Source organism: Benincasa hispida, chromosome 1 (genome assembly GCF_009727055.1).
Source record: "Benincasa hispida cultivar B227 chromosome 1, ASM972705v1, whole genome shotgun sequence".
NCBI lineage: Eukaryota > Viridiplantae > Streptophyta > Magnoliopsida > Cucurbitales > Cucurbitaceae > Benincasa > Benincasa hispida.
This window is the reverse complement of record NC_052349.1, coordinates 47,593,376-47,614,627: the sequence shown is the minus strand read 5'-3', so window position 1 is coordinate 47,614,627 and position 21,252 is coordinate 47,593,376. Positions and strand designations below refer to the sequence as shown.

The window sequence follows — 21,252 nt, the reverse complement described above, 5'->3', positions numbered from 1 at the left end:
TGATAGAGGGGAGGTGGAAACAACGATCGTTTACAATGACAAAGTAAGTGGGAGAGATTTTGTGCCTATCGTATAGACAGGTGCTTAATCATTTAGCAACGAGTACACGATCGTTTAGTAAAACAGGCTGATCTTTTAGACGATCGTTTAGGTAAATAGCTCTCGCGCGTGATCGTTTAGAAAAGGTGATACGATCGTTTAGGAAATCTATGCGTGTACACGATCATTTAGGACAACTTGCCACAGTTGGTCTAATCCCGATCATTCTTGTGTGGACACGCGAGTGGGGGCATCCTATACAAAGAGTTTGTATAAGACCTAACCACGAAGTGTTAATGTCTCGTCATATAACGTCGTTCATGACAGAGACTTCACTTCACTAGGATGACCATAGGTAACATGACCTCAATCCTGAATGAGTTGGGAACTTCTACAATTGAGGGTGGTCTTTTGATTTGCATGGGTGCGAGTGGCCAGTTTGCCGACTCAAACCTACCACTTTGGGGATTCGTCTGATTTTGGAGCTAGGAACTCAGCTACACAAGATGAAATTCACTTCTTCCCTGAAGCAGGGGTAAATAGATAGATTGCTCCATTAAGGGCTAATCTTGGGGCTTGAACGACGTGGCGCCACACACCTTCTCATGTCCTGAGAGGTGTCCACGCATAGGAGGACTATGTTGTATTGTTCATTAGAGGGATCAGTGGTACTTAAGGAGTAAGATGTAACTACAGGGGCAAAACGGTAAATTAGCCCAGTTGTACTTACGAGCATTTGTGAAGAGTTCTCGTACTCATGATTGGTTATATCCAATGGACACAAAAATATATCTATGGTAAGAAAAGTTCAGCTATCAGTCTTTAGTGGAATGTCTGGCAGTTAATGGATGATGGATCTCATGGCTAAAGAGTTTAGTCAGCTATTCACGTATCGTTGGAGCTTCGAGCCATAGGTCCATAAGGTTCCCTTAGTAGCTTGGCTACAAGTTGAGAATCAGTTTTTGGGTTAGTTTGAAATGTTCAAATTGATAAGAAGGAGTTCGATTATATATGATATTACTGACTAAACGTATGAAATACATTAATTTGGAGGAAATTGGATATAAATATGATTTATATCAAGTAGAGGAGAAAACACTATGGTTGATATATGATATCAAACTATAGGTTATGAATATAATATTATTATATTTATTATTTTATTAATTGGACAGTTATGGGATAATTGCTCGATGTTTTCTCCGTAACCATAAGTTAGTGGGAAGTTCAAGTCGGTTTTCGAGAAGAATAAAATGAAAATTGTTTTCATTTTGCAAAGAGCACGTATAATAGGTCACGGTGAGTTTTGCATTCAATAGCTTAGTAAATCAGAGCCTATACGATAGGCATCATTTTACTAAACAATCGCTCACCCACGTGCGCGCTTCTCTAAACGATTGCCCACAGTTTACTAAACGATCGCTTAATGCCCGAACTTTATTAAACAATCGTATAGACGATTTCCTAGCTTTTCCTACACGATCGTGTACCTCGCCTAAACGATCAAGCATCCTAACTATACGATATTCGTTGTCTTCTCCCACTTGTTTGATCATTGTATACGATCTGTTTTCCTCCTCCCCCTTAAAAAATCCGAATAGAGCCCACTCTTTGGATTTTCACTCCGAGAATAATAAGAGCTCCAAGTGGTGGTGTCGTCCCCATTTCCTGCTGTTTGTGTGAAGTTGTTCGTGGTAGACAACCAGGGTGTTGCTGAACGATAGCCTGCTGTTCTAGCGAGAGCGAGATTTGCCGAGAAGAGAGTCTTCAACTGGTAAGTTCCTCGTTCTCTTGTTTTTATCTAAAAGCATGCCTGTAATTTAGTTGTTAATACATATATGTATATGTGAATATATATGTGGAAATTCTATCACAATTAATTGGAAAGATCTGCTTCCGCTCAGAGGTACTCTTAAATAAAAGTTCCTTCAGTTACATCTAACTCTTTAACTACCACTGATCCCTCTAATGAACAATACAATATAGTCCTACTATGTGTGGACATCTCTCAGGCCATGAGAAGGTGTGTGACGCCATATCGTTCAAGCCCCGAGATCATCCCTTAAGGGAGCAATCTACCTACTTACCCCAACTTCGGGGAAGGAGTGAATTCCATCTTGTGTAGCTGAGTTCCCAGCTCCCAAATCAGACAAATCTCCAAAGTGGTAGGTTTAAGTCGACAATCTGGCCACTCGCACCCATGCAAGTCAAAGGTCCGCCCTCAAATGCGGGTGTTCTCAACTCACTCAAGATTGAGGTCATGTTACCTATGGTCATCCTAGTGAAGTGAAGTCTCTGTCATGAACGACGTTATATAATGAGAATAAAACACTTCGTGGTCTGGTCTTATACAAACTCTTTTGTATAGGACGCTCCCGCTCACATGTCTTCACATGAATGATTAGGATCAGACCATCTATAACAAGTCACAACACTTGTAACTATTCTACAAAACGGGTCGCATCTGTAGTGTCACATGGATAAGGCTTTCCTTCTTTATCCATATACTACAAACCATTTTGGTTATCACTTAAGGCATGATCCACCTATATGTCTCCACATACATGTTTAAGTTACAACGACAACTAGGGACCTTAGTTTATTGGTTTTTGGTAAAGCAAATAAAACATCCCATGTTTCATAGACAATAGTGAAGAAAATATCATATATTATTACATCACAAGCGTTTGTTCAATACAGTGTTTACAAACTACAGGATCCAATGAGAGTTTAGGGTATCAACCTCAACAATCTCCCACTTGTCCTAAAGAGTGGGGTGTATAATACAAAAAATACAAAAACAATAAACTAGGGCACTAAGGCCCAGTACAAAAACCTCCCACTTGCCCTAGTCCAACCGTGGGCGGTCCAGTAGACCCATGCTCTGAAAGTGACACTAAAAAATTGTAGTTGTGAGAGCCTTCGTATACGGGTCAACAATGTTGTGCTTCGAAGCGATCTTCGTGATTATCACGTCACCTCGATGCACTATCTCACGGATAAGATGATACTTCCGCTCTATATGTTTGTCGTGCTTGTGACTTCTGGGCTCCCTAGAGTTCGCCACAGCACCACTGTTGTCACAATAGAGGGTGATGGGCCTAGTCATGTCTGGAACAACTTCCAGATCAGTCAGAAACTTCTGTGCCAAACAGCCTCCTTAGCAACTTCACAAACTGCTACGTATTCGGCCTCCATCATGGAGTCAGCAATGCACGTCTGCTTGGTGCTTCGCCACACTACCACTCCTCTGTTAAAAGTGAAAACTGACCCTGAAGTGGATTTCCAAGCATCCTTATCAGTCTGAAAGTCAGAATCTGTGTATCCAGTACGGATCAAATCCTTAGTTCCGTACACGAGCATGTAGTCCCTCGTTCTTCAAAGATACTTGAGGATATTCTTGACTGCAGTCCAGTGACCCTGTCCTAGATTAGACTAATACCTACTGATTATTCTCACAGTATAGCAAATGTCTGGTCTAGTACAGAGCATTGTATACATCAAACTGCCAACGGCAGACGTATGTTGGACCCGTCTCATTTCCTCAACCTCTTGAGGCGTCTTAGGACACATTTCCTTAGACAATCTTAATAATTCTTCATCTCATTTGTGGATCAATCTTATAAAATATCATGATTTAAGACATTTAGAAACTAGTGATTTTGAAATGATTAAAATCAAGATTGAAATCACCTCAAAACATGGCTCAACACCATCAACCAACCCACATCCACATGAGATTGAAAAAAATGTGCTTGAGCTACAAATTATTAGCTATTGCATTCTTTGAAAGCTTACATATTATGAAAGACAAAACAGTAATTTAACGTTACAGAACACAGAGGTCCAAACTCTTCTGGCTTCTCGCTAGAGCCATATGAACCCCGGTTCTTTGTGATATCATTCTTCCGAAAGTTCAAACCAACACCATTGATAACAGAGAAACCAGCCTCGATTTAGGCCGAACCATGCTTCTTAAAGAAGGCAACGAGAGGATTGTAAACAATGCTGTTGGCATCAACCCCCATAATGTAATCAGCATGGGCATACTTTTGGACAAACTGGACGGCGAGCTTGTCTACATCGTGGAGCTTGAAATGGTTGAGGAGGCGCTCGACGTCTCGCACATCGGAGAGTGCATCTCGACCCCCATAGCTGATGAAAATGGGGAGGTTGTGTGGAATGTTCGAGAGATTGTATACTGGGGGATGGATATCTCCATAGTGCATCAGGTTGTAATCTACCCTCCCATAGTTGTATTTTGCTAATACTCCAGTTCTAACAGCTTTTCCAACCCAATCAAAACAACATATGTTAACATTAATGTTTTCGTTAAATTACTAGTTTACTTCAGTATGTATAAATTATATCAAAAAATCCTTTTTTCGAAACCATAAAATCAATGCTTAATGAGTCGTAAAGCTTACTTTGAGCCAAGTGAACCATGTTCTTTGTCGATGTTGATTGAGGTTCATTCTCGAGAAAGAGTTGAATCGTAGATGAGTTGAGACAACAATTACGTCCTGCATTTTGTTAATGGAAATGTCAACAAATGATTTTCATGCATTCCCGAATAAAAATATTTTTAAAATATATATTAAATGATAACTTGTGATTCGATACTTGCATAAAAATAGATACACTCGAGATGTATTTAAGTATTTTTAATAACAATTTAGCAAACAAAACAAAAAGACAACATAAACCATCCTATATTCAAAATCTCTCCAAATAACATTTTCAAAATTCTTTGGTTTATACTTTCTAGTTGACAGGTTTTTTTTTTTTTCTTAATTAAAAGAGGATTCTCTATTAATTAGAAACATTATTTTTTCTAATAATTACATACTATGAAGATTTCATAATCAACCACTTTGAAACAATTTTTTGAATTGTTTTAGAGAATTTTAAAATTAATTCAAAGGTATATCAAACATAATTCAAAGTAATAATGCTTCCTAAAAAGTACTTTTATTACTATTTTTTTAATTAAAAAAAAAAAGTGATTTTTCAAAAACCCAGAAGGTAGATACCAGTAATTGCAGTTAACAAATCATAGCAATTGACTCCTGGATGAGTACACAAAACTTTCAGAATGGTCTCCACTTCCTTCCTGATATTGTAATTAAACACAAAATAGATCAACACCACAAATTTAGGTGGTAAAAAAACAAATAGAAAATAATAATTCTTATATATAAGCCATATCCTAATGCGTTAGTATTTAAATTAAAATATCATTTTGATCCCTATACTTCGAAGTTTATTCAATTTTAGTCTCATTCATTTTTAGATATCCAATTTTAGTTTTTATACTTTTAATAAATCTTAAATTTAGTCTTATGAAATTAACTTTATTGAAATTGGCTAAATAATAATAATAATTTTCATATGATGAAACATGATATGTAGATTATGTTTCAAAATATAGAGTGAAAATATTAATAAATAATAAAAAAGAATTTAAAATATCAACAAGTGAACTAAATTTAAATTTTCTTAGTACAAAACATAAAATTAAATAAACTTCAAAGTAGAAAAATAATATTTTAACTTATTATTTATGTTAGGTGAATCATTAGAAAAAAAGATTTAACAATTGCGAAATGGTTCGGTTACACTATTGTTATTTTATTTTAGTTTTGAAAATAACACCTAATGACAATTGAATAGTTCTTTTAGGTAATTATTTAAAATGACAAAACTGATTAATATTAGTATTTGTCACTATGATAATATTTTTTGGCTCATTTTACTATATTTGAAAACAATACATTCTTTTATTTATTTTTAAACCTTTATAAATTTTTAGATTTTCTTATTTATTATTTCTCAATTGTTTTCTATTTTTATCATTTTTTTAAAAGAATATTGCTATAATATTTTCCTCTGTAAAAGCATAATAAAAACTAAGAATAAAATATTAGATAGTAATTTTGGTATCATTTATTTCGAAAGATGATTTTCTTACGTAAAATTTCAATTTTTTAAGTTTAAAATCAAAGAAAACAATAAATAAAGATGAAGAGAGGAATTTTCACACCATAGCTTAACTTTATCTTTATTTTTAAAAATATCATAAATTTTCGTTCTTTTTTCAAATATAGCATAAATTTACCTTTTCTTAACTTTGATTTGGATCATATTAGTTTTTAAAAGTTGTAAACTTTCTACCATATTCAAAATTTTACATATTTCCTATGCTATTTTGATAATTAAAAACAAGAATTATACTTTTTATTCTGTCTAATAAAATGGAAAATAAATATTGGAGAAAGGAGAAGCTAGGTACCTTTTTAGATTGAACTCTGCAATACCCAACAACGCAGTAACTTTCTGCCGGAAAGAAAAAACAAAACATTAGATAAAACATAAAACTATCATCATGCTTTTAAAAATAGAATAAGACCCATTCATATTAAGTTACGGTCCATTAATATTTATGAAAACAATTCTATAATATAAATAAACGGAGTATGTTACTTTCACAGTATTAGAATATTTTTTCTATAATACGCCTCTATCATAAAATTCACTCTCAAAAGTCATCGTTAAAATCAAATTAAGAAAAGGAGAGGCAATAGAATTGAGGGAGAGATTGTCAATCTCACTAAACATTGAGGCTAGCTAGGTTAAAGTCCACATGTACAAGTACCTATTTTGCTAATAACTTATAAAAGTGTTGTAAATAGAGACAAAAAAATGGTAAATAATAAACTAAAACATGCATATAATTTAAAGCAGTAAATAACCATAATAAATTAACAGCGACGAACCTCGGGGAGGAGCGATCGAGCAGCCAAGGCTCCAACAATGGTGGTCATATGGCTGAGATATGCGATGGGGCTCAAGAACGCCGCCGACTGCAACTGGTTCACCAACTTTCCTTCCGACAATGAGGCTAGTACTAGCAATGTTCCCTATCATAACAATCTCTGATACTTAGATCTTTTAACTTGGTAAAAATTTATATTTTAGAAATCGTTATTACCTCGTTTAAAAAATATACCTAAACTTTTGATAGATGTTTAGTACCTAAATCTTTCTAGAAAAAGTAAAAAAAAAAATCCTCTTACCGTTTGTATGTGAACGAAAAGTGTTTATATACTATACATCACCTCTTTCTTCTGTTTTAATCTATGGCCTAGCATTACTCTAATTTCTCTTTTTGCTTCAATTATTTCTAACTCCTACTTCCATTCCTCAATCTTTTAGGGGTTGTTGGATAATCAATTAGTTTTTGAGCTCTAGATTTTAGATTTTGAAAAGCAGAGCTATGCGGTATCCAATTGAATTTTCTATCTTTTCAGTTTTATAAGCGTTTTTAAAATTGTTAAGAAATTTTGAAAACCAACAAAAAAAAAAACTGTTTTCGTTTTTAAAAACCAAAATTATGTTCATGCTCAAGTGATAAATATTGGGTTATTTCACAAATTTGTGAAGGCCCACAATTAAGGCCCATTAGGGCCATATTAGGTTTTCGTTTTAAAAACAAGGGCTAGTTAGATAAATAGAATTTAAGCCCAAAATAATAGAATATGTAGTACAAGAATAAAATAATTGCATATATAGATAAAAAATGGTAAGAGACTAAAAATCCCATGCCTAGCCACCATTTTTTTCCCGATTTTCTCAAATTAAAAGCTATCACTGATAGCAGCTACTAATAGCAGCTATCAGTGATGACCACTGATAGGTTCTATCAGCTGTTATCGTTGATAGCTTCTATCAATTGCTATCGATGATAGTTACTATCAATGATGGCTTTCAATTTTAAAAAAATTAATACAATCTTGAAATATTAACTTTTAATTTGCTATCAATTATTATTAGCTATCATTGATTCACTTTCATCAATTGGAATCAACGTTGAAATATTACTACTTAACGCTAGCAGTGGCTATCAATGATATATTTATAAATAGTGATCAACTTTGAAAGAAGATCAACAACTTTGATTACCATAATAGTTATCACTAATAATCTTTTATCATGGCTATCACTGATAGTAGCTATCAGTCATTATCTAGACTTTCATCAATTAGAATCAACCTTGAAATATTAACACTTAAGGCTATTAATGATAGATTTCTATAACTGGTTATCACCTTTGAAAGAAACTCGATATATAGATATCATTTAAGTTTTATCACCAATATCACTAACATCACTCATATTGTGGTTATCAGTGATAGCTTCTTTCACTAATAACATCACTAATAAGATGCTATCAACGATCTCACTGATATCATGCCATCAGTGATAGTTCTCTATCACTGATAACGTGTTATCAGTGGTAGCTTCTATCACCGATAACGTGTTATTGGATAACTTCTATCACCGATAACGTGTTATCGGATAACTTCTATCATCGATAACATGTCATTAGTATTAGCTCCTATCATTGGTAACATGCTATTAGTAGTAGCTTCTATCAATCATAACCACTAAACACCTTTTTGCCCCTTTCTTGTCCTTCCCAAACATTTATAAGTCTCTTTTCTTTTCGATGATAGCTTCTATCACTGATAAACATTCTATTAGTGATAACTTCTAGGCATTCCACTTACATTTCAGTTCGAGATTCAACTTTATTAATTAAATTCACTAAGTTGGCTATCAATGATAGATTTCTACAAGTGGCTATTAACTACGAAAATATAATCAAAGATTAAGCTATCAATGATAGAAAATATTAGTGGCTATCACTGATAAACTTTCATTTGCTATTTATATTTATTATTTGTTATAATAATCAAACTTGNGAAGAAGAAAAAATTCAAATAAAGGAAAGAAAAGTTTTAAAAATAAGAGAAAGAGAAGAAGCAAAAACTGAAGAAAAATAAAGAAAATTAAATAGAAAAAAGGAAGCAAAAACTGGAAAAATGGAAGAAAAACTAAAAAGCAAAAAGAAAAAGAAAAAGAAAAAGAAAGAGAAGAAGCAAAAAATCGGAGAAAGACAAGAAAATAAAATAATAAAAAAAAAAGGGAAGAAACAAAACTTGGAGAAATGGAAGAAATGGAAGAAAATAAAAATTAAAAAAAATGAATAAGTAAGAGCTGAAGAAAGAAAATAATAAAAAACTGAAGAAAGAAAATAAAATGAAAAAAATGAAAAAAAAAAGAAAGGAAAAACCAAAGAAGAGAAATAAAATAAAAAAAAAAGTTGTACAACAAAATAAGACAAGGGAGAGCGAAATTGGATATTAAAAAAAATAAAAAATTGACTGATCAACTCATCCATATTTACAAATATTTTAAAAATGTAATATATTTTTAGATTTTTTCTCTTATTCTACTATGCATTACAAATATCCTAAAAACAAAACTTGTGTCTTACACGTATAGTCTGAGAAGAAGAAAAATTGTAGAGAAAATTGAAGAAAGCTTCACTCTGACCAAAAAAAATTTTCAATCATTTGGGAATTGATCTGTGGTCCGGTCAAGCTAAAATTTTGACAGCATGTTAGCACGAGGATCTTTAATCTGGATAGTGGAGATTTTGTTTGCCACTTCAAGTAAGATCTTTTTTATTTTATTCTTCTCTATTTGTCGTTATTTGTTGCCGAGATTGTTAATCTTGAGATACAATTGTGTATGCCTCTAGTTGTGACCAGGGAGAACTTGCTTGTACCCATTGTTGATTATAGTGGAGATTTTGACTTCGGTCCGTAGTTTTTTACTCCTCACATTGAGAGGAGTTTTTCCACGTTAAAATTGCTTGTGTTCTTACTTGATTATTATTATTGTTTCTAGTTGATTAGTATTCTATTACATTCACACAAGATGGGATAATTAATCCTAAATGTATAGTATTTATCCCAACAAAGTGGTATCAGAGAGTTAGTTAAATTAATTGTGATTGCCTTGTGTTAAATAACGGATACTAGTTCAGCTAAGATGGTCAACCTTTAATGGGTCAAATTATCGAGTTTGGAAAAGAAAAAAAAAATGGAAGACATTTTATATGTGAATGATTTGTATCTTCTAATTTTTTTTTAAAGAAAAGCTTGATGATAAAATTGATAGAAAATGAGAATTTATGTCATAGGAAAGTGTGTGGGATTATGAGACTATGGGTAGAAGATAATTTTCTAAATCATATTGGTGAAGAAACTCATGCATGAACTATGTAGAACAAGCTTGAGTCGCTTTGTTCCTCTAAAACTGGTAATAATAAAATGTTTTTTTAACAAACAAATGATGAAGTTGAAGTATCAAGATAGAACACCCATGTTAGATCACTTGAATACATTCCGAGGTATCATGAATCAGTTATCTAGGATGAATATCAAGTTTGAGGATGAGTTATATGGGTCATGGGTCCTTGGTCCATTGTCGGACTCGTGGGAGATATTCAGAACTTCCTTATCAAAGTCAGCCCCAAATGTTATACTAAGTATGGACTTAGTAAAACGTAGGGTGTTGAACAAGGAGATGAGAAGAAAGTTATAGGGCTCTTCTTCACAGTCAGACATGCGAGTGGAGGCATCCAATGCAAAAGACGTTTGCATAAGACTAGACCATGAAATAATCACTTTTCTTTATAACAACTGTTTACTATTAAAATTGACTATTTCAATTCGATGACCTAGGGTAACTCGATCTTAATCTTGAACTAACTATGAACTCCTGTTTATTTGAGATTATCCTTTAATTTGCATAGGTGAGAATAGTTCAACAACACTGCTCAATAAGTCTCCCATTTTGGGGATAAGATCAGATAGATAGTTGGGGACATAGTTCTGCAAGATGGAATTCACTCCTACCCATTTTAGGGTTAGCAGATAGGTTGTTCCCTTAAGTACTGATTCCTGGTCTTGAACAAAAGGGTCCCGCCCTCTCATGGCTGAGAGGGACATGGTTTATTAGTTGGACTATAAACCAATTATTCATTAGAGGATCAGTGGTGGCTTAAGAAGCAAGATGTATTTACAGGAGTAAAATGATATTTTGACCTAGCTGTAAATACGAATGATATGTGAAAGATCGACTTACTGAGATGGTGAAATTAAGTGGACAGAAATATATCTACAGTGAGGAGAGTGCAACCATCGAGCTATAGTGGTGTGTCTCGGTGGTTAACGAATATTGATTAATTCGGATTAAAGAGTTTAATCGATTAATCTGAAATCGTTGGAACTCGTGATCTGTAAGTCCATAAGGTCCCTCTACTAGCTCGTAAAAGATTAAACCTTGGATCAGAATATTGAGTGAATTTGAAACGTTCCAATTTGAAATTAAGTTTTGGAATTTAAAATGTTCAAATTTCAATTTAGAATTTGGATAATTATATTTGATATAATTAACGTTTAATTTTGTTGTAATTAAACATAATTGGAGAGTTCTAAATATTTGAATAATGATTTAGATATTGATTATATGAATAGAGATTCATGTTTGAATTAGGTTTTTTTTATTAGTTTAATATTTGATATTAAATTATTATTTAACAAAATTATTTTCAAATTTAAAAGCAAATTCAATTTTTGAAATTGAATTTAAATTATATTTAATTTATTTTTAAAATTAAATATAATTAATTAATTTGAAATTGGAATTTTTTAAGTTTGAGTAGAAAAATCCAAGGTTGAAATTTTTTTAGTGGATTTCTCCACATTTTAACACATATCACACTTACTAAGTGCTAATTGAAGTGTCAATCAACTAAATGAGTAAGTGCTTGCATGTTTTAACTTAATAAAAGCTTAAATATCTGATTTTGAAGCTTCATGCAATCAGATCTTTTACAGAAAATGTGAAAAAGTCAGTCTTGCTCTCAAACTCTCAAAAACCCATCTCAATCCCTCCCAATTCAAAGTTTCACCACTCAAATTCAAGGTTGAGAATAGTAGAGAAGATACTCTTAGTGGTTTTCAATCCCTCTCAATTCAAAGTTTCACCACTCAAATCTAAGGTTGAGAATAGTAGAGAAGATACTCTTAGTGGTCTACTCAAAAAGTTGAAAGTCAATTCTGTGGTTTTAGCAAGGAGCAAGTGGAAATCTACGAAGGTTGTATATCTAAAACCCTATTTATTTGAAACTTATGTTTTAGCATGTTTTTTACTCAAAGTAAGTGTAATTAGAGTGCTTAATGATTTTGTTATCTTCTGTTTTATGCATCTTTACTCTATCAGATGTATGTCATGGTATGTACTAGACCTGATATTGCTCATGTTGTTGGTGTTGTTAGCCATTTTATGTCTAATTCCAAGAAAACAACATTGAGAGGCAGTCAAGTGCATCATGAGGTACTTAAGAGACACTTCTAGTTTGAAGCTCACATGTGAAGGTGGAAAGCGCGAGTACTCACTGGGTATACTAATTCAGATATGGCAGGAGATCTAGCCAATAGAAAATCTACTTCCGGTTACTTGATGACATTTGCAGGTGGTGCAGTGTCTTGGTAGTCAAGGTTGTAGAAGTGTGTTGCACTTTCTACAACTGAAGCAGAGTATATTGCAATAGTAGAGGCTTGTAAAGAGACATTGTGGATGAAGCGCTTTATACAAGAGCTTGGCTTCAAGCAACAAAGATATGTGATATATTGCATCAATCAGAGTGTTATTCATCTTGGTAAGAATGCTACCTTTCATTCTAGAACAAAGCATAAAGATGTGAGGTATCATTGGATGAGAGATGGTTTGAATGATGAATTATTTGAGCTTGAGAAGATACATACTAATCATAATGGATCTGATATATTGACGAAGAATCTACCAAGAGAGAAGCTTGAGTTTTGTCGTTCCGCTGCAGAAATGACAAGTCCCTCCACAAAGTAAAATAGGGTCAGATTTGTTGAGTTATTTCACAAATTTGTGAAGGCCCACAATTAAGGTCCACTAAGGCCATATTAGGTTTTGTTTAAAAAAAAAAAAAAAAAAAAAAATTGTAGCAGTCTGTATGTGTTACACACAAACTGAGAAGAAGAAAAATGGCAGAGAAAATTGAAGAAAGCTTCAGTCCAACTAACAACGTTTTTCAGTCATTTGGGATCGAGCTGAAATTTTGACAGTGTGTTTTTAATACGAGGGTCTTCAATCTAGACGACGGAGATTTCGTTTGGAGTTACATACAATCAGATACCGTTGGTAATTGGTTGCCACATTAAGTGAGAACTTTCTTGTTTTATTCTTCTCTATTTGTTGTCGTTTGTTGTCGAGATTGTTAATCTTGAGATACATATTGTGTATATCTCTAGTTGTGACTAGGGAGAACTTGCTTGTACCGATTGTTGATTATAGTGGAGATTTTAACTGTGATCCGTAGTTTTTTATTCCCACATTGAGAGGGTTTTTCCACGTTAAAATTGTTTGTGTTCTTATTTGATTATTATTGTTGTTTCTAGTTGAATGGTATTTTATTAGATTCATAAGAGTTGATGTTAAAAGTATAGTATTTATCCCAGCAATAGAAGCATTTGTCTCCCGCCTCTCATGCTTGGGTTTGATCCCTAATTAAAAATGTGCACAACTTTTCTATTTTTGTTTTCTTACTACTTTTTAATAATTTTTCTGAACTTTATGCATTGTGGTTTAGTGGTCAACTAAATTGTTAACCACGAGGAACCTTAGAACTTAACATGGTTTATAAATTGACTAATGATAACAACATTTCTTAAATATATTTTTTTTCATATAAGTTCAAGAATATTATTGATATTTTTTGTTTTTTTTTTCCCTGAAAGTCTAGGAAAATTATTGATATTATTGAAAGATTTGAAAGTTCAGAAAAATTAAAATAAAAATTATTTATAAAAAAAGTTTTAAGGATATTAAATTTTCTATAATTTATATATACTAAAAAAAAGAATTAAAATGAGACTCACTAGGGAATGGCCGACGTAGTGGATCTTCTGATCAGTTTGTTGAGAAACATGGTCAAAAACGGCGGGGATATCATAGACGACGAGCTCGTCCCAAGACCAATTCCAGAAGGCCCGGTCGGCGGCGTTTAGAGAGTTGTGGCGGCGGCTGAACCGAGTGCCTCGAGTGTTTGCAATCCAAACGTCATACCCATTATCCGCAAGAATCATTGGCAGGTTTTGCTCCGGCGAATTCAGTAGCCATGTCTCTCCGTCCTGTACAATTTAATCACTTAACAACCATTTAGTTAAGCTTTAATGAAAACTTTTAATCATGTATATTGATATAGTAATTAAGTCTCAATTTTGTTTCTAAACTATAAAAACTAAGTCCTTACGATTTCGTTAACACCCATTTCTTATTCTCATATTTAGAGTCAAAAGTCCGAAGTCCAACATATGGTCAACTGTTGACCCAATCCCATTCGTTTCATAAATTAGATTATATAATACTTTTTTAAATTGGATCGGCCCATGGGGTAACTCGTTTAAGCCTTATTTGAAGGGATTATTTTCATGAATATTCAAACTTTTATATATTTTCGTATATAAAATTTAGTTTATTTTTTTTACTAATATATCCTTGAGTGTAGTGGACAGTTGGAAAGAGAATGTGACATTGAGAAAAAAATTTCATACTCACGAAGCACCGGGGAAAAATGCATTTATTTATTAAGATTTCATTCCTTTTGTTTAATTGAAGAGTGGAAATGCATTTATTTGTTGAAATTTTATTCTTTTATTTAGTTGGAGAGAGAAAATGTAATACAATTTTATTTTCTATTTACGTTGGTTTTATGTATAACTTGTTTATATGTTGAATTCATGGTTATTTTAAAATACATTAGAATATTTTGTTAGCTATTTGAAAATATCATATCAAAAATATAAAATATACCACAATATATAAATTAAAATTTGACTCAATGCTTGACATAAATCACAGTATAAACTATATATGAAATTTATCATGGTATATAAACCACATATTAGCTTAATGTTCAACATAAATCACATCATATATCTTAAATTTCATTTACATCACAATATATATATATATATATATTATATATATATATATATAAATATATATATACCGTTTAAGTATAAAAAAATCTCAAACAATCAAAAATGTGTATATATCATAATATATGAAGTCTAAATAATAACAATAATAAAAAAAAACTCTCATTTATATCAAATAAACGAATATATATATCACAATATATATCAAATTTTCTATAAACACTACAAAAAAAAAATGCATATATCATATGTATTCACATGAGAGTTTGGAGAGAGAAATTGAAGAATATCGAAAGTTATGGGTATTTGAAAAATATTATGATTTAATATATTTTCCTTAAAAGAGCACGTCTCATTTAAATTTTTTTTTCTCTTTTCTATTTTAGAAAATATATAATTAATTTATTGTTGAGGACTAAATGATAATTTGATCCTAATTTTATTGTAATTTTTTAAGAAAATGAGACATTTTTATATATAAGGAAAAATTTAAACATCAATTAAATATAGATTACTTATTAGGTTTCAAGTGTAGAAAACCCTTATTTGAATCTGGTTGTTAGGCTGATTCAAAAGCCCATTCTAATAGTAATGTATTTTTTTATATATAATTATTAATGCTAATTAATAAATAGTAATAATTTTAAAATGAAAAAACCAACTAATTTTTATCAAAGGTGTGTGAAAGGATAGATGAGAATTGAAAAGTGAACCATTAAATAACCACTTAGTTCTCATCCCACATTGAAAATTTTGAAGGGCCAATTTGAACTCGATCCAAAGAATTAGTCCAAAACTGATATAACTTTGGCTCATTGACCAAGGTACATAGCTTGGATTATAGGAATATGTTTAAGAAGTTGGGTTGGACTAAGTTTAGCCCAACCTCAAAGCCTAAAGGGCTTGAACTACACTTGGGCATTTGATTTTTTGAGCTAGCCAGCTAGGTCAACTCGACCGGCTCAATGATGGGACTGACCAAGTCACTTTTTTTTTTTTTTTTTTTTTTTTTCTAAACTACATTTTAACAGTATTTTCAAAATTATTTTTTTAAAAAAAAGAATTGTTTTTATTTTAGAAATTTGGTTAAGAATTTGTACTTGAGAAAGAAATATTTCATCGAAAGAAATCGAGTAAAAGTAAACTTAATTATCAAAAATCAAAAACAAAAAAATAAAATGGGTCTACATAATCTAAATTGAAAATTAAATTTGATGAAAATTTTTACGTTATGGAGAATTCAATCGTTACTAACAAGAAAATATAGAGATTAAATTCTTATATATTAAAGTTGAAGAACTAAATTTTATTACGATTCAAAGTATTGGGTTTAAATTGTTATTTTGTACTTAAAAAAATGTGAAACTAAAATTGGTTTATAACTAAAAAAATTTTACAAAATAAATTTAAAATATTGTTTAGACATTGTAATGCAGTACTTTTGATAATTTAAAATTAGTTCCTAATTATTATTATTATTTAACAACTTTCAATAAAAAAAATTAAATACTAAATTTAAAGTTGATTAAAAATATCAAGACTAAATTAAAAAATATAGCGACGGAATCCAAAATTGAAACCGAAATGGTATTTAACCTTATTACAAACATTTTTATTAAATTGTCAATTAAATTACATATAAATATAATGTAGGGGGAGCGGAGTGGAGCAATAAACACAAGACAGTGGCTACTTTACTTTAAATTATATTAAAACAAGAAAAAAAAAGATTTATTTGACATTAAAAAATGGCACCAGCTGAAAAAGTTTCTCAAAGGAATGAACATGTGCAACTCACTCGTATTGCCTCATGGCACCACCTTTTCAAAGTGGCATACCATATGCCACACGTACATATATATATGTGTGGAGAATTTTCATAAATAAAAAAATAAAAAAATTAATTATACAAAATAAAGTAGATAGAAGTTGATTGATTTTTATCAATATTTATCAGTAAATAGAAGTCTATCACTTATGGATGTCGATAGAAGTCCATCTTTTTTGTTATTTTGATAAATAGTTTGACATATTTTTTTATCTATACAAATTTTCTTATATAAAAATTAAACTTGGTTTAATAATAATAATCTCACATCCACAACTCAAACTTATCACTAAAAAGTAACTTAATTGGTTCCCTTAAGAAAAAAAAAAAACTTAATTGGGATAATCTTCATAATGTTATCTTTATGTGTGGTGAATGTCATCTATACACGTGTGGAAAAAAATAATTAAAAGTATTTCATGTCACAATCATGCCCATGTAATTAATTTACAGTTTTTATTATACCTTTTGTAACTGATATATATTTTTTATCGGGGAACCAACCTTTAACCTTTCATTTATTAGTCGATAATACACTTTCTTAATCAATAAATATATTGAGTTATGTTCAGGTATTTAATTTCATAACTTTAAAAAATTTTATGGGTGAGTTTTAATTTAATCTCTAAATGTAAAAAAAAAAATCCTTACTTGATTTTTGAAGTTTAAATTTTATGTTCAACAGATCTGTGAATTTTAAAAATTACATTGTTTAATAGTTCTTAAACTTTCGATTTTGTGTCTAGTAGATTCCTAAAATGTTTGAATTGTGTGTCTAGAAGATTTTTTACCTTCTCAACATCTTTTAAAATTTACGAATGAAGAGCAACATAATTACAAGTTTAGAATTTTATAGATAATTTTAAAAATCAATTAGTGACCTATTAGATCAATTACTTGAAAAGCCCAATGACCTATTGGATTAATTACTTGATCAATTAATCTTAAAAATTATTAAATATAGTAATGACTAATTACCTATTGGATTAATTACTTGATCAATTAACCTTAAAAACTATGAAATATAGTAACGACCTATTGCACAAAAAAAGTTAAAAATTAATAGACTTGTAAAATTGAAAGATCAATGATTTATAAGACATTGTTCAAAATTTAACAACTTCAAGACTAAATTTATAACTAAACTTTAATTTTAGTATGTCTTTTTATTGGGAGATTTGTGGACAAAAGAATCAAAATCCATCAACCCATCTTTATTTTATCCGTTTAAGATGATACCTTCCTTTTAACCCATTTTAAATCATTATTAATTTTTTTTAATTCAATAATAATTAGGCCTCCTTTCAATTTAGAGAAAATTCTTCTTTTGTTTCTAAATTTTTTGTTATATTCTTTACTTTCTACCATTATTTTTAAGAAGCAAACTAAATATTGAAAACTAAACAGAATGGTAATTAAAAAAAATAAAAAAAAAAACTTGTTTTTCTTTTTAAATTTTGACTAAGAATTCAAAACAAATTTTGTTAGCAATGGACATTTTCAAAGTGTCGATAGATGAGTTTAGTAAATTATTTTTTGAAAAAATTTCACAATAAAAAAAATGTCAAACTACTGACAAAAATAGTAAAGAAAAAAAAATACTCATAGACACTAATAGACTGTCATATAAGCAAAAATCCATGCGGGGTCGGGTCCCTACGGGTCGAACTGGGGAACCCCAGTTCGACCGGGGTTTCTAACCGGGTTTCTAATCGGGGACGGGGAGAGTATCCCTGCTCTGTCCCCATCCCCTACCTCGATAATTTTTTTTAAATATATTATATATATTATATATATATATTCAAATAAAATATATATAATATTATAATTATAAATACACCCTAAAAATAATTATTATTTACAAATATTATATAATTAAATTATAATATATTTTTTTTTAAAAAAAGAACAACAGGGATGGGTCCCCGCGGGGACCCGTTTAACCCCTAGGGAATCCTCGATGGGGGGAATCTCCGTCCCGTCCCTGCCTTCAATTGCGGGGATAGGGTGGGGATGGGGGGAAATATCTTGTTGGGAGGGACAGATGGGGTGGATGGGGCAGAATCTCCCCTATTCCGCTCCGGCCTCGGCCCCGTTGCCAACTCTACTATAACATAATATCAATGATAGCCTTCTATTAGTTTCTACTATTGATAGACATTGATAAACCTCTATTAGTCTCTATCAAATTAGATCAAAATTTTCTATTTTGTGTAAATAGTTTCTCTTATTTTTTTTATTTTTGAAAATTTTCCTAATTTTTTTTAATTTAATGGAGAAAATTAAACTGCTTTTTTTTTTTTCAAGAAAATAATAATGAGAAAACATACCACAAGAACACCGTGTTGTATGATGACCGGTTGCTTCTTGATTCCACCACTACTTTCACGGCGACCTTCTGAGATTCTTTGCACGTTCAAAATGTATCCATCTTTGGTCGTAACCTATTATAATACAACGAATTTAGAATTAGGATTTCTATCATCATTGTTCAAATTTGAGCACCCATCTTCGGTCGTAACCTATTATAACATAATAAATTTAGAGTTTGGATTTTCATGGCCATTGTTCAAATTTTATTAGAGTTTTAAGAAATTTTTGGTTTTTGAAAATTTGTGTTTTTTTTTCTTTGTCATATTTTGAAGGACATAGTGGTCTTCACCTTGAAAAGATTTAAACCCTTACCACAAATTCTAAATTCCTTAAAAAGGAAATTCATAAGTAGGATAGTTTTTATAAAGTCAGTTAAAATCAAAGTGTCATTAACAACACCTTTAGTTTGTTGATTTTTTTAATCAAGTTTTAAACTTTTTGCTTGTTGTATGTTTAGAAAATATTTCTTAAGAAGTAGATAATTTTGTTATATTCAGCAGAAATCAAATATCAAATAGTTATCCGACGAGACGTAACATTTTAATCAATTGAAATACAATTTTTTTGTCAGATAAAATAAACCTTTTGTTTCTGAAAAAAAATTGTGTTATATAAGTGGAGAATAATGTCTACCATACACATCTTTTCCTAGATCATGTTTGAATTAAAAATAGATAATATCGTATTTATGGGGGAAAAAATAGCCTGAATAATGATCTTATTTAGGACCAAAATATGGTTTTGTATTAATAGTGCAATTGTGCCTAATATTACTCAATCGGTGAAAAAGAGGTTTTTAATATAAAACCAATAATTAAAAGGAAAACTATATTCTTAGGAAAAAGAAAAAATTGAAAAAAAAAAAAAAGAAGTCGAGGGATAATGAAAAAAATTAGGTTCGTTTGTTAGTTTTTAATTTATATTTTTAAAAATTGTGCTTATTTTTTCCTCAACTTTGATTACCATATTTTCCATTTTTTAATTAAATATTTAAATAATAAAAAATAAAAGTAACTTGTTAAAAAGTTCTAAAAAATAGGAGTAACTGGTTAAAAAGTTCTCAAAATAATTTTTTTAATGTTTTTACTATTATTTATAAATATTTTTAATAATTTTATCATTTAAAATAATTTTTAGTCAACCTTAACTAATAACTTAAATTTTTAAAAAGTATGTCAATTTTTAACTGACTAATAACTTTAATTTTTTTAAAAAGTATGTTAGTTTTTAAAACACCTATTAGAAAAAAAACCTATTGAAAAGTGGATAAGAATACATTTGGATGAAAGTAATGTTTATATATGCTTTTAAATTTTTTTTTTTTAAAAATCAAAGTCATATTTAATAATTAATTGATTGTTAATTTTAGATTTTTGAAATTACGTCTTAAATTTTTACAACAGTTTACACTTTTAAAAGTAAAAAAGAAAAAGAAAAAACATATTTTAAAAAACTATATTTTTAATTTTTAAAATTTAGTTTGATTTTTGAAAAATATTAATAAGAAGTATAGAAAATTTAGAGGTTAAAATTGTTTTTATAAATATAATTTTGAAAAGTTAAAAATAAAAATGAAACGGAATTGTTATTGAATGATATTGTATTACCTGAATTTCTTGACACTTATAGCCATGAATGGTTACCGCAGAAGCACAGATGCCCAATTCTTCCGGCGGACCAAGAACCTCGCCGTGTCCTCCGCCGCAGCAACGACCTAGAACCACCATGACGATGACCGTGATCACAAAAGAAAACCCCCGGAACGAGGCCATTTCCACCGCCAGTATACTTCAATAGGCTATCTAATATTCCTCTATTTCTCTCTCTGCTATAGCCCTTTTTATAGTGATAAAAATAAGAAAATAAAAAAATAAAAGAAAAAGAAATTAAGTGTGAAAGCAAAGAAAGTTTTCATGTAATGGTGTGGATCCCACATCGATGACGTGGCAATTTCAGAGGCTAAAATGGATAAATTTCGCCGGTTAAGATGGAGAGCTTTCCATTTTTTTTCTTTTGTTTTCTGGTTTTGCATCATCAATCATCACTCACCATTGTCACTTTCCTAATTATTCTGCTGCCCATTCTCTAAAGATAAGGATGTTCATACAATCATTTATACAT

At 30.7% G+C, this 21,252-nt stretch overlaps 1 protein-coding gene across 1 annotated transcript; it reads right to left on the bottom strand.

Moving 5' to 3' along the window:
• Positions 1-3,744: 3,744 nt before the first annotated feature.
• LOC120073144 (triacylglycerol lipase 2) lies at positions 3,745-20,957 on the bottom strand. Its single transcript, XM_039025797.1, has 8 exons — positions 20,739-20,957; positions 19,089-19,202; positions 13,869-14,120; positions 6,816-6,959; positions 6,332-6,375; positions 5,073-5,152; positions 4,467-4,562; positions 3,745-4,324 (listed from the first exon to the last, which is right to left on the bottom strand). Exons 1-8 carry the CDS (start codon positions 20,901-20,903, stop codon positions 3,996-3,998), a joined length of 1,224 nt encoding a protein of 407 aa, XP_038881725.1. The 5' UTR covers positions 20,904-20,957; the 3' UTR covers positions 3,745-3,995.
• Between the last annotated feature and the right edge of the window lie 295 nt (positions 20,958-21,252).